At 46.5% G+C, this 14,982-nt stretch overlaps 1 protein-coding gene across 2 annotated transcripts in view; it reads right to left on the bottom strand.

Moving 5' to 3' along the window:
• cped1 (cadherin-like and PC-esterase domain containing 1) overlaps window positions 1-14,982 on the bottom strand; it is a 278,983-nt gene that overhangs the window by 205,598 nt on the left and 58,403 nt on the right. For both annotated transcript variants that reach the window (XM_041216372.1, XM_041216373.1), the window contains exon 3: window positions 10,592-10,695. In XM_041216372.1, coding sequence (XP_041072306.1) covers window positions 10,592-10,695 — 104 coding nt within the window. The remainder of the gene's footprint in view (window positions 1-10,591; window positions 10,696-14,982) is intronic.

Here is a 14,982-nt window from a genome sequence, read left to right as displayed (position 1 = left end):
ATTTAATTAGTTCTTTATGACACCTCTCAGAAATGTCCAAAAATATTTATTATAACTATGAGTTTACAATGCTGGAACTTTTTTTAAAGCTGAAAAGGAGGTTAAAACAGAGTGGGAAGAGGTGCTTAGTTTATTTTAGTATCCATGATATATGACACTTGAGAAGCATTATTGCTACTGTAACATTCATGTTTTTTAAAGTATTATAGTGATTCGGATGAGTTGATTTTTTTTAAACAAGCTGGTCCAGCTTAAATTACTCAATGTTACCAGTTATCTAGACATTAAAAGGAAACTTCAGTAATATTGAACTTGAATCAGTCAGTATTGATAGATTCCATAGTTGAAATAACCACCAGCATCATCAACAAGCTCTGAAGAAAGGTCATATGGACTCAAAATGTTAACTCTGTTTCTCTCTCCACAGATGCTGTCAGACCTGCTGAGGTTTTCCAGCATTTTCTAATTTTGTTTCAGATTACCAGCATCCGCAGTATTTAGCTTTAATCATCAAAAAGCCTCTTGCTGCTTTTACATTTCAATTCTGAATGGGGCATTTACTAGTACTGATGAAATATATTTCATTTTCATCAAGAAATACAAAGGTTCTCTTTGGTGACAGAAAACATTAAATTGTTAGAAGTCTATCTGTCTTAAAAGAAAGGCTGCAACCATTAATATGAGGGCATTCACCTACTCCCTCTGATCCCGCTGCCTTCCCAACGTGTTGTGATGTTAGACTGCTCCTTTGTGCAAGAAGGGCAGTGGGCTCCCTCTTTAAATGTGCAAACTGAAATCTCATCAGCACCCAAAAGACCTGAGCTGGAGAGCAGTGATGGCTTTGCTGTTAGGCTAGACCTGGTGGCGGTGGTGAGTCATGGGCGAGAAGAGGAATAAGACAGATAAGTAATGGCTAATGAGGAGAGAAAAAGCTCCTTTGGGCCTAACACGGGAGCACTGGATCTCCCTTTCCATAGGCTAATTCCCCAGCACCCCCACAATTATGTCCAGAGCCCCAAACATCACTTAACTTGAACCCAGGCTGTGGCCTCTTGCTGCCAAATTCCCACTCCCACACACCAGCTAGGGAATGAATCTGGCTAGGTTCCAGCACATTATTGAGAACATTTGTAGTGGTTAAACCCTTATATTATGATCTGAATCCCTGAGTTTGCCACGTTTCAAACCTGACCCACTGGCACTTTAAACTTGGAGCCAAAGATTTGATGGAAGACATGATAATTAAAAACATATAGGCCAGAACTTAATGGTCGGCAGGAGCGGGCAGGGGCAGTCAGGAAGCCGACCACCCCCGTGCAACAGTGAGAAGGGGCGGGCGGGGGCAAGAGCTCAATATCCACTGGGTCCAATGGCGAGCTGGCGGCTGATTCAAAAGCGGCTGCGGGGTAGCCATGCGAGAGCTGTCAGTGAAGCGCACGCACTGCGTCATGAGGCTCATTACTGGTGAACATGGCAGGCAGGAGGGCAGGTCAGTGGGGCAGTTGGCCCCGCCTTTTTCTGATGTGTGTCTCGCTGCCTCCTGGGGGAGGTGGCAGCACAGAGAGAGATCCTTGTCACCAGAGACGAGAGGAGGAGCCCACCCCCCCCCCACCTCACCAAATGCCTGGGAGGAGGTGGCATCCAGGGTGAGCTCTCATGATGTGGTGAGGCGCACATGGGTGCAGAGCCGTAAGCGGTTCAATGATCTCCTGCGATTGGGAAGGATGAGTACCGTGTTGGCATGGGTCACTTAGCACAGCAGTTAGGAGCTGCCCCCACTCCCCCCCATCCCTTAGAACTCAGAGTTCTTAGAGCGTGAGTGACAAATGTCAATGAGGCAGCATCTGGGTGAGGGGGTGAGCCCTGGCTACTTGGAATGAGTGTTTTGCAGCTCCAGGGTCACAAATCATCTGAGCCCTGTGAGGTATTCCTCAGGTGAGGTTGGCCAGGCTGCAATGGCAATGCAGGTTGCGCAGTAACAGTCTGATGACTTCAACTAATGACATGTCCTTGTTCTCCCTTTCAGGCTCACCAGCAGCTCAGCGGGGTGAGGAGCCTGAAGGCCCACCACTGACCCTAGAGGACAGCGACCATCGAAACGCATCTGTGTCACATTCTCTCAGCCAAGCAGGCACCAGTGCAGAGACCAGCACCTTGGTGGACATTAGATTGGTGGCTAGTATCTTGGTGCACATCGCTGAGGACACTTCACACTCCCTTGAGGTGCAGGCGGAGGCAGAGAGTGCCCAGGGCGCCGGCAGCCAGAGGACCGCTGGGGACCAGGAACATGCTCAGCCAGTGGCTGATGATGTGCCCCTGGAGTCGTCCCTGAGGCAGCAGATGCTGGAAGTCCAACAGGGTGTGCGGGAGGATCTGGAAGAGATAGATGAGGGAATGCGTGCCATGGTCTCTGTTGTGGAAGGGTCCTTGTGAAGCATGAGCAATGCAATGACCCTCATGGCTGAGTGCACTGCCTCCTCTATGGAGAGACTGGCGACTTTCATGGAAAGGCTCCTCCAGGAGCTGAATCAGTGGTTCCTGGGGATGCGATCAGACCTGCAAGCCCTCACACCAGCAATGACCTCAGGTGGTCAGTGCCAGTATGGGAGATGGATTGGACACCCAATATCCCAGCTAGATGCCCATCCATTAATGATGAGCAGGAAGGTCCAAAGCATCCTCATGTTGGCGCACGAGCTGCTTGTTGCCTCTGTGGGCTCCTCTCATGGCGCTTCGGATGGTGGCAGCAGCTCCTCCGGCCCTCTGCCAGTGACCGTGGCATCCGATAGGGCTGCGGCAACTGGGGAGATGCCAGCCGTGGCACTGGTGACTCCCTCCCAGGCAGGGCCAGCATAGGCTCCACGAACCAGAGGATGCCCACCAAGGTCATCAAGGCCAACAGGGCAGCAGAGTGAGCATATTGTCTCCAATGCCAGTGCCAGTGAGGGGGCAGCACCTAGATGTAGCACCTGCAAGTGAAAACTTAAAGCACCTTAAGCACAACACGGGCTTATCACTGGTGGTATCTTTTTCCCTCACTTTTACGTTAAATACTATTTGGTGTGATGGATAACACCTATCAATTTAATTTGTATTATGTATGCCAGGAACTACAGGATAAAATGTGTTTCTGTTCAACAAGCCTCTGGGTGCTTCATTAGTTCTGCAAATGTTATGAGTGATTTGCTTGTCACTGAACTTTATTGAAATGGCACATAGTGCATATTGTTCAATAAGCAAATGTTCCTGTCAGGTATCGAGTATGGAGCCTGCAGCCCTGGCATGTGGTTGTAGTTCTTATTTGCTAGGCTAGCTGAAGGAGCGTTGGATCAAAGCATCCTGGGTGTCCCTGCCTCCCTGGAGGTTTCCCAGGTCAGCGTCTATCTCCTCAGCATTCTCCTGAGCGTGCTCGTCCTCGGACTTGCTACTGGACTCTCTGTCTGTTGCCAGAGCAGTTGTGTCAACATCTTCTTTCTCCACTGGGTTCCCCCTTTCCAGTGCCAGATTGTGGAGAGCACAGCATGCAACCACTATCAGTGACACACGATCTGGGGGGTATTGGAGTCCGCCCCCTGAACAGTCCAGGCATCGGAAGTGTATCTTAAGGAGACCGATGGTTCTCTCTAGCACCACCTTTGCAGAGGTGTGGCTCCTATTGTACCGCTGCTCAGCTTCTGTTCTTGGATGGCGGAGAGGTGTCATGAGCCACCATTTGAGGGGATAGCCCTTGTCACCCAACAGCCATCCATCCAGTCGGGTGGGAGCACTGAAGAGCCTCGGCACCTGGGAGTGTCTCAGGATGTAAGCATCATGGGAGCTGCCTGGGTACCTTGCACAGACTTGTAGAATCTGCATCCTGCGTGGTCATACACTATCTGCACGTTCATGGAGTGGAAGCCCTTCCTGTTGACGCAGGCACCCGACTCACATGCTGGCGCCTTGAAGGCCACGTGTGTGCTGTCGATTCACCCTGGTTGTGGGGGATCCCAGCAATCTCTGCAAAGGCTCTGGCTTGCTCTGCCTGGCTGGCCTTGTCTGTGCCGCAGTGAATGAAAGTCATTGTACGCCTGAACAGAGTGCCTGTCACCAGCTTGACACAACTGTGGTTAGGAGGCTCCACAAAGGTCTGCACTGGAATGCTGCTTTGGGCTGCAGTAGAATGTTTAAGTTGGAGTTTGATGGCTGAGGGAGCTCGGTGAGGAGGGAACGAGGCACAGTCGGGTAAATATTTACTACTTTTATCAGATATAGTTTTTAAGGTCTTATTTTGTGGTTCATCATTTGTAAGGGCTCTATTATGTAACAACGAGGAGCAGGGAAGAAGGGGTCTAGAGTAATTGATATTATTTAATATTAAGTATCTTGCAAAAGGTTTAATTTAATTTAAAGAGATAAGTCTTGGCAGGAGAGCTCATTAGTTCTGCAGATGCAGGGTTACCCACGATGTTATGAGTGATTTGTTTGTCATTGAACTTCATTGAAATGACACAGAGTGCATGTTGTTCACTAAGCAAATGTTCCTGTTAGGTATCAAGTATGGAACCTGCAGCCCTGGCATGTAGTTGTGGTTCTTATTTGCTAGGCTAGCTGAAGGAGCATTGGATCAAAGCATCCTGGATGTCCGCGGAGTGCTTCTCCTGCTTTATGTGGGAAGCCAGGAACATTTCCAGTGCCCGGGGCCAGCATTTGTGTGGGAAGTGTCTCCAGCTGCAGCTCCTGGAAGCCCGGGTTTCGGAGCTGGAGAGGTGGCTGGGGACACTGTGGAGTATCCGTAAGGTGGAGATTATCATGGATAGCACATATAGAGAGGTGGTCACACCGAAGGCTAAGAGTCCACAGGCAGGAAGGGAATGGGTGAGTACCAGGCAGAGCAAGAGGACTAGGCAGGCAGCGCAGGAATCTCCTGTGGCTTTTCCCCTGCAAAACAGATATATCGCTTTGGCTACTGTTGAGGGGAATGGCCTCCCAGGGGAGAGCAGCAACAGCCAAATTCATTGCACCACAGTTGGCTGTGCTGCACAGGGGAGGGGTAAAAAGTGTGGAAATGAAATAGTTATAGTGGATCCAATTGTAAGGGGAATAGATAGGCATTTCTGTGGCCGCAAGCAAGATTTCAGGATGGTGCTAGGGTCAAGGATGTCTCTGAGCAGCTACAGGACATTCTGAAGGGGGAGGGTGAACAGCCAGTGGTCGTGATACACATTGGTACAAACAACATAGGTAAAAAAAGGGATGAGGTCCTCAAAGCAGAATATAGGGAATTAGGAAGTAAGTTGAAAAGTAGGACCCCAACGGTAGTGATCTCAGGATTACTACCAGTGCCACATGCTAGTCAGAACAGAAATAGCAGGATATATCGGATGAATACGTGGCTGAAGAGATAGTGTAAAGGGGAGGGTTTCAGATTCCTGGAACATTGGGACCGGTTCTGGGGGAGGTGGGACCAGTATAAACTGGATGGGTTACACCTGGGTAGGACCGGGACCGATGTCCGAGAGGAAATATTTGCTAGAGTGGTTGCGGAGGGTTTAAACTAAAATGGCAGGGGGATGGGAACCTATGCAAGGAGTCAGAGGATGGGGAATCAAGGATAAGAACAAAAGACAGAAATGGGAATAAGAAAAGTGATAGGCAGAGAAATCAAGGGCCAGAATCAAACAGGGCTTCAGTAAAAAATAATGGGAATGGGACAAGTAATGTTAAAAAAACAAGCCTTAAGGCTTTGTGCCTTAACGCGAGGAACATTCACTATAAAGCAGATGAATTAACCATGCAAGTAGATGTAAACAGATATGATATAATCGAGGTTACGGAGACATGGCTGCAGGGTGACCAGGGATGGGAACTGAACAACCAGGGGTAAGCAGTATTTAGGAAGGACAGACAAAAAGGAAAAGGCTGTGGAGTTGCATTACTAGTTAAAGAGGAAATTAATGCAATAGTGAGGAAAGATATTAGCTCCGACAATGTGGAATCTGTATGGGTAGAGCTAGAAAACACTAAGGGTCAAAAAACATTAGTGGGGGTTGTATATAGACCATCAAACTGTAGTGGTGATATTGGGAATGGCATTAAACAGGAAATTAGAGACGCATGTAATAAAGGAAGATCTGTAATTATGGGTGACTTTAATCTGCATATAGATTGGGCAAATCAAATTGTAACAATACCGTAGAGGAGAAATTCCTGGAGTGTATACAGGATAGTTTTCTGGGCCAATACGTTGAGGAACCAACTAGACAACAGGCCATCCTAGACTGGGTATTGTGTACTAGGAAAGGAATAATTGGCAATCTAGTTGTGCGAGGCCCTTTGGGGATGAGCAACCATAATATGATAGAATTCTTCATCAAGATGGAGAGTGACGTAGTTGATTCTGAGACTAGAGTCCTGAATCTTAATAAAGGAAACTACAATGGTATGAGGTGCGAATTGGCTATGATGGATTGGGAAACATTACTTAAAGGGATAGGTGGATAGGCAATGGCAAACATTCAAAGAGCACATGGGTGAACTGCAATAATTGTTTATTCCTGTCTGGCATAAAAGTAAAACAGGAAATGTGGCCAAACCATGGCTTACAAGGGAAATTAGAGATAGTATTGAATCCAAAGAAAAGGCATACAAATTGGCCAGAAAAAACAACAGACCTGAGGATTGGGAGCACTTTGGTAGTCAACAAAGGAGGGCCAAGGGATTGATTAAGAAGGGGAAAATAGAGTAAGGGAGTAAGCTTGCGGGGAACATAAAAACTGACTGTAATAGTTTCTATAGGTATGTGAAGAGAAAACGATTTATGGAGACAAATGTCTCTTACAGTCAGAAACAGGAGAATTTATAATGGGGAACAAAGAATGGCTGACCAACTAAATACATACTTTGGTTCTGTCTTCACAAAGGAGGACACAAATAACATACCGGAAATGTTGGGGAACACAGGATTTAGTGAGACGGAGGAACTGGAAGAAATCAGTATCAGTAGAGAAATGGTGTTGGGGAAATTGATGGGATTGAAGGCCGATAAATCCCCGGGGCCTGATAATCTACATCCCAGAGTACTTAAGGAAGTGGCCCTAGAAATAGTGGATGCATTGGTGGTCATCTTCTGAGATTCTATAGACTCTGGAACAGTTCCTACAGATTAGAGGGTAGCTAATGTAACCCAACTATTTAAAAAGGGAGGTAGAGAGAAAACGGAATTATAGACCAATCGTCTTGACGTCGGTAGTAGGGAAAATTCTAGAATCCATTATAAAAGATTTAATAGCTGAGTACTTGGAAAACAGTGGCAGAATTGTACAGAGTCAGCATGGATTTACGAAAGGGAAATCATGCTTGACAAATCTATTGGAATTTTTCGAGGATGTAACGAGTAGAGTTGATGAAGGGGAGCCAATGGATGTGGTTTATTTGGACTTTCAGAAGGCTTTTGACAAAGTCCCGCATAAGAGATTAGCGTGTAAAATTAAAACACATGGGATTGGGGGTGGTGTATTGAGATGGATAGAAAACTGGTTGGCAGACAGGAAACAAAGAGCAGGAATAAACAGGTCTTTTTCTGAATGGCAGGCATTGACTACAGGGGTACCACAGGGATCGGTGCTGGGACCCCAGTTTTTCACAATATATATTAATGATTTAGAAGAGGGAGCTAAATGTAATATCTCCAAATTTGCAGATGACATAAAGCTGGGTGGGAGGGTGAGCGGTGAGGAGGATGCAGAGATGCTTCAGTGTGATTTGGACAAGCTGAGTGAGTGGGCAAATTCATAGCAGATGCAGTATAATGTGGATAAATGTGAGGTTATCCATTTTGGTAGCAAAAACAGGAAGGCAGATTATTATTATAAATTGAGAGAGGGGAATGTGCAACGAGACCTGGGTGTCCTTGTACACCAGTCGCTGAAGGTAAGCATGCAGGTGCAGCAGGCGGTAAAGAAGGCAAATGGTATGTTGGCCTTCGTAGTCAGAGGATTCGAGTACAGGAGCAGGGATGTCTTGCTGCAATTATACAGAACCTTGGTGAGACCACACCTGGAATATTGTGTGAAGTTTTGGTCTCTTTATCTGAGGAAGGATGTTCTTGCTATAGAGGGAGTGCAGCAAGGCTTTACCAGACTGATTCCTGGGATGGCGGGACTGACATTTGAGGAGAGATTGAGTCAGTTAGGATTATATTCGCTGGAGTTCAGAAGAATGAGGGGGGATTTCATAGAAATCTATGAATAAAATTCACAGGACTTGACGGTAGGTGCAGGAAGGATGTTCCCAATGGTGGTGGAGTCCAGAACCAGGAGTCACAATCTGAGAATAGGGGGTAGACCACCTAGCACTGAAATGAGAAGAAATGTCTTCACCCAGAGAGTGGTGAGCCTGTGGGATTCGCTACCACAGAAAGTAGTCAAGGCCAAAACATTGTATGTTTGCAAGAAGGAGTTAGATATAGCTCTTGGAGCAAAACGGATCAAAGGATATGGGGAGAAAGCGGGAGCAGGCTATTGAGTGGGATGGTCAGCCATGATCATGATGAATGGCAGAGCAGGCTCGAAGGGCTGAATGGCCTCCTCCTGCTCCTATTTTCTATGTTTCTATCACCCACCAACCCCTGAAAAGAGCTGGATGCATAGAAGTTGAGGGCCACTGTGGCCTTCAGCGCCACTAGGATGAGGTGTCCACCCACACAGTCGGAGCTGATCTAAGGGCCAATCATCTGACAGATGGAGGTCACTGTCTCCCTTGAGAGGTACAGCCTCCTTCAGCATTACACCTCTGACATATTGAGGTAGCTGCATCGCCACCTGTAAACCCTGGCAGCAGGAGAGTGGCATCTTCTGCAGCCCCTTCCGCCTTGGACCTCTTGTTGGCTCTGCTCCCCTTGTGCCTGCGCTTCCTCCCACAGGTTGCTCCCCTGGAGGCTGAATAGGGACACCTGGCCTCCTGCCCCTTCTGGCCTTCGCTTCCTCAGAGGAAGAGGTGCCTCCAGCGGAGACCACAATCCCCATTCCCAGGGTAAGGGAAGACGGTCTGATACCTGAAAGGACCCAAGTGGTATGACTCCTCCGGAGTCCTGAACTGAAGCCTCTGATTTCTGTCGAAGCAGCTCTGAAGCAAAACAAAGATGTCCTGTTCACACAAGCAAGCAGCAGCAACTTATAAGCCAAAGTACAAACTACTTGCATTAGCAAGCCCACTCACCCCTCTTATCCTGTCCATGGATGAGGTTTATGAAAATGTGGCCTACCCGCCTGCCTGTTGCGCCTGTGCGATGCCTTGAAAATCGCACAGGCTACATAAAATCACAGACAATTGGTGTCTCAAGGGCCTTAACTGACCTGTTAATTAATGGTGGGCACGCCTCTATTTTCATCACGCGCCCGCCTGGCGAAATATTGTGAGGGTGTGCGGTGTCATCATATTACGTTTGGGCGTGTCAGGTGCACATCCACACATCCAACGTAAAATTCCACCCATAGAGATGAATCTTAATCCTGATAAATGCCAAAAGTACATATCAGGAATTCAACGGCACCCTTCAGAGCTTTTCTGGATATTAAACATTTTATATTCATGTAAATGTATTAACCTGCCTGCATGAAAAATATCAGACACAAGTTTTAATTCCACTGGAATATTTAATAGCTTTGTAGAAAATTACCACCCTGCCCCAACTCCTCTGCTTAGAAACAGGGCTCTTATGTTGGTAAAATAATTTTGATATTATTGTGCCAGGACTTTGTAATGTAAACTGGCTGCCAGCATGATAAATTATCACTAACTGTGTAGAACAGCTACTTTAGGTTTAGATCACAACAGATTTAATTGTTATAATTGTAAATTCAGATAGTCACATGTACTGATTGTAATTTAGAAACCGGAATATTTGATTGATGGCTTTAAACTCATGGACAAATCAGTGTGGCAACTGGAATGACAAAATGATTTATGAATAATGTAATTAGTTACACTTTTCAGGTTTTGAGGGGACACTACAATCTGCTCAGTTTGTGAAGTATTTTTTGCAGCCGGTCTTTACCAGTGATTATTTCTAACAGTGTGTCAGCTGTTACTTGGTTGGTAGTACCTTTTCCTCTGAATCAGAAGATTGTGGGTTCAAGTCTCATTCCTAGCACATGAGCTGAAAAATCAAGGCTTACATTCCAGTGTAATACTGAGAGAGTGCTGCACTATCAAAAGTGTAGTCTTTTGGATGAGATGTTAAACCAAGGCACTGTCTCCCATGCAGGTGAAAGATCTCATAGCACTATTCCAAAGAAGAGCAGGGGACATAGCTCCGGCATTCTAGCTAATATTTTTCCATCAATCAAACCCACCAAACAGTTTATCTAATCATGATCACCTTGCTGTTTGTGGGACCTTGCTGTGTGCAAATTGGCTGCAAATTGTTTCCTACATTACAGCAGAAACTACACTTCAAAAGTATTTCAATGGTTGTACAGCATTTTGGGATGGCTGGTGATTGTGAAAGGTGCTATATAAATGTAAGTCTGTGTGTCTTGAAATGAAGCTTCATGTAAAAACATGTTTTAAATAAAAGATAAGACACTTCTAGATCTGGACTAAATTTGATTACCTTCTGATGAAGCTGGAGTTGATCAAACTCTTCTTTTTGAAGACACCTATTACCATTAAGCTCATTTGAAGTGAAACAGATCAGCAAGTCCCAATGTGCAGTTCCTAAAAAAGAATAGGAATCACTGTCAACCCTGCAATGATACATTTCTACTACATTGAAAAATCAAATTGGCATGGATTTTGCAGGCAGTGTCAAATGAACGGCATAGTTGTTCATTAGATTTATACTTTTACACAGACTTTCTATAGGAATTTTCACTGTGATTTGTATTTCTTAGAAATCCAAAACAGCCCAACCCCCTCTTAAGAGGATTAGGGACCCCTGCAAACAGGGCAATCAACTGTATATCTCCATAACCAATCAGATTAAAGAATCCTTACTGAGCATGCAAGGCCCAATTTTAACTCTGTGACAGTGAATGGGATTTGAGAGAGTTAACATCAGACCCACAGGGTCTAAATCAGGAGGTGTAAATTAGAACATTTAATAGTAATACCAAATTATGTACAGAAAGCAAAATAGAAGGAATATAAAACAGGATTAAGAGAGAGATGAAAAAGACAGTATGAAAAATAAAATACATTTTTATTTAATTATTTGAAATCTCCAGCCATACATAAAAAACTGAAGGAATGTGATGCCACATTATTAGAAGTAAATTTTCAGTGCCAGAAAAGTTTTCAGTAATTAAGAGTTATCATGCTGTGAAAAAAAAAAATACTTACACCTGAATGGACAAGCCTTAAATTTTTCTGGCATGTTTAGTGGGTATCTATTGGATAAGTATCACAACTTCATACACTTCATGGACTTGAATTCCAAATCTCTTGGCAAGATTCTATTGGAGCAAAGCTTCTGTAGGAATGGGGCAACTTTTTCAGCAACTGCTTTATTTCAGCGTTTAACTGCATATGTGCGGACACCAAAAGTTTCTGTCTGATATGGTCCTTAATTATGATGAGCACTGAAACCTCACCATTGTTCATGGTGCAATGTCTGGGCCAATTGCATCAAATTAGCTGTGTCAGCTGTAGTTCACTTGGCAGCATGCTTGCTTTTGAATCTCTGGGTTTAAGTCCCACTCCAGGGTTTGAAAAAAGAAATCAAGGCTGACACTCCAGTGCAGTACTGAGGGAGTGTTGCATGGTTGGTGGTGCTGTTTCTCAGGTAAGATGTTAAACTGAGGCCCCCTGTGGATACAAAAGATCTCGTTGAACTATTTCAAAGAGCAGGGAGTTGTTCGTAGTGTCCTGGCCAATATTTATCCTTCAATCAACATCACAAAAAATGGATTATCTGACCAATATCATCTTGCTGTTTGTGAGAGTTCGCTGAGCACAAAATAGTTGCTGCATTTCTGATATTACAACAATCACTACACTTCAAAAATTATTTCATTTGCTGTAAAGAGCTTTGAGGTGTCTGGTGTTTGCGTGAACAGTGCCAATTAAATCCGAGGCCTAAGTTTCATGCTTGGCGTGCGTGCCAAGTCGGCGGCAGTGGAAATGGATGTGGAATCCATACATGGTCCCGTCATGTTGCAAACACCATTTCACACTGGATAGCCAATTAAAGTCCGCCCAGCGTGAAACGCATCTTCTCGATGGTCGGGAAGGGCAGGGTAGGGGCAGGAGCCTGTCGGGCACCAGGTCCAATGGCGACCCAGTGGGCATTTTAAAACCAGAAGAGGTAGCTCCCTTAACGCTGCCAGGGGAGAGTCTTTGGAATTTGTCCAGGAAACTATTTCATTCAAACAATGGCCTCACCAATGGCTAGAGATGTCAGATGGGAGGGCAAGTCAGGTGGGTACTCGGCCCCCTGTTTCTCGGATGAGTGCCTCACTGTCCTTGTGGAGATGGTCGGTGTCAGGCAGGACACTCTAGTACCCAGGGATGGCATGAAGAGGCCACTGCACCTGACCAAAGAAACCTGGGATGAGATGGCAGCCAAGGTCAGCGGCCATGACATTGTGTGGTGACATGGGTGCAGTGCTGCAAAAGGTTCAATCATCTGTTGCGCTCGGCAAACGTGAGTACCAAATTGGCATGGATCAGTGTAGAGAAGTAAGGACAGGCCATACCCCCGAGGAGCTCAGGGGTGTTAGTGTCTGAGTGTCACTGACACTGGCGGCAGCTAAGGGGTGAGCCCTGGCTGCTTGGCCTGAGAACGTGGCGGGTCATGAGCCACAAGTTGGATATGCCCTGCAAGGTGTCTGGGTTGGTGGGAGTGGGTTGGTGGGGGAGGGGATGGGGGGAGAGCGGGGGAGAGCGGCTGCAGGTAAAGAGTGGACAGATCAATGCTCCTCTGTCATTGCAGGAGAAGAGAAGTCATAACACCAATGAAAGAACTAAGACAGGCGGACGCCCCCCAAACCTCCTCATTCTGATGAGGTACGAGACAGATGCTTTTGGAGCTGGAGAGCCACCACCCACCTCAGTCAGCCAGTCGTGGAAAAGCAAGGGTTTCTGACGAAGGTAAGAGTGCAATGCACAGAGGTGAGAATGTCGGATTGTGCAAACATTCTTGTGTAGACTCATCATTAATGGGAACCTCAAACCTGGAGTCCCCATTGATCATTGAAAGACAAAGGCACCATGATGCAGATCTCCATTGTCTCACCAGGGTGCCTGGCAAGCACAGTGACAGTGTGATGACTTAAACAAATGACATGTTGTTGTTCTCCCCTAGAATTACTAGCTCGCCCATGAACACAGGACCCCGAAGACACCAGAGGACCACTGGGCTTTAGATGCACTTGTGTCACACTCTCTCTTTTCACCAAGCAGCCACACGGATACCAGCACCTCGGTGGGCACCAGATCATCAACTAGAATGTGGGTGCATAGCGGTGAGGGTACTTGTTATAATGCAACTTCTCCTCACACCTTACATTCTAAGACTTCAGATATGTTTAGGTATTTAGCATTTCAAACCCCGCTCTACCTAACTTCTTTTGATACTTCCAAACCTCCAGACCAGCTGTCTCCAATTCAATTAAACCACACACACACACAAATACACAGACACATACACTTTTACAATAATCACAATAATATTATGAACATGATTATACTTTTGTAATACACTTCACATTTGCTTGAGGAGCAGGTGGGAGCAGAGAGAGCCCAGGATGCGGGCAGACAGAGGACTGCTGGAGGCCAGGACGATGCTGATTGGAAGGCAGACGATGAGCCTCTGGAGTCATCCATTGGATGTCCAGCAGGAGGACCTGGCAGAGATCCAAGAGGGTATGTGTGGCATGGTCTCTGTTGTGGAAGAGCCCATGCAGAGCATTAGCACTGTGTTGACCCTCATGGCTGAGCGCACTGCTTCCTCCATTGAGAGAGTGGTGACTTTCATGGAGAGTCAACTCCAGGAACAGAATCAGGGGTTCCTGGTGTTGCGCTTGGACCTGTAAGGCCTCACACAGGCAATGACCTTAGGTGATCAGTGCCAGTGTGGGAGATGGATGAGGCACCCAGTATCCAAGCTAGGTGCCCATCCATCAATGGCGAGCAGGGAGATCCACAGTGACTTCACCTTGGCGCATTGGCTGCTTGTTGTCTCTGTGCCTTCTTCTCAGGGCTCTCTGGATGAAGGTAGCAGCTCCTCCGCCCCTCTGCCAGTGACCATGAGGCATCTGATGAGGCTGCAATGACTGGGGAGATGCCAGCCATGGCACTAGCTGCTCCCTCTCAGGCAGGGCCAGCATGGGCTCCACTGGCCAGAGGATGCCCGCCAAGGCTATCAAGGCCAACAGGACAGCAGAGCCAGTAGGCTGTGTCCAATGCCGGTGCCAGTGAGGAGGGATGCAACAAGACATAACACTCACAAATGTAAATTTAAAGCACCATGAGCACAAGAGGGACTGTTCACAGGCGATCTTCTGTTCTGCCATGTTTTGTTAATATTTACTGGCGTGACCATTTGATGTGACTGCCAACATGATATAAATTTTGCTTTTGTCTTAATGGCCTGAATATGCTTCACTTGTTTTGTAGGTGCAGGACATGCCAGTATCTCATGCTGGATGTGAGTGGCTCTAAACTTTATTGCACAGGCACTGAGTGGATTTTGGGTTCAAAGGAAAGGGTCATTTCAAACACTCGGATGAAGGTGGCACCCCTGGAATGAGATGGAAGCTGATATTTGGCAGTCTAACTGAAGGAGCATTGGATCAAGGTGTCTCTGGTGTCCCTGCCTCCCTGAATGATCCAGAGGCCTACCTCCATGTCCTCATTGAGCTCCTCTTCTGACTCACTACTGGATTCATTATCTGTGCCTGCTCCGCTCCTCCCACAGGTCCCTCCCCTGGAAGCTGCACTGGGACACCTGGTCTCCTCTCCATTCTGCCCCTTTCTTCCTCCTCAGAGGAGGTGCCACCAGTG

This window comes from Carcharodon carcharias, chromosome 21 (assembly GCF_017639515.1).
Source record: "Carcharodon carcharias isolate sCarCar2 chromosome 21, sCarCar2.pri, whole genome shotgun sequence".
Lineage (NCBI taxonomy): Eukaryota > Metazoa > Chordata > Chondrichthyes > Lamniformes > Lamnidae > Carcharodon > Carcharodon carcharias.
Note: the sequence above shows the minus strand (reverse complement) of the source record. Positions and strands in the feature narration are given on the sequence as shown.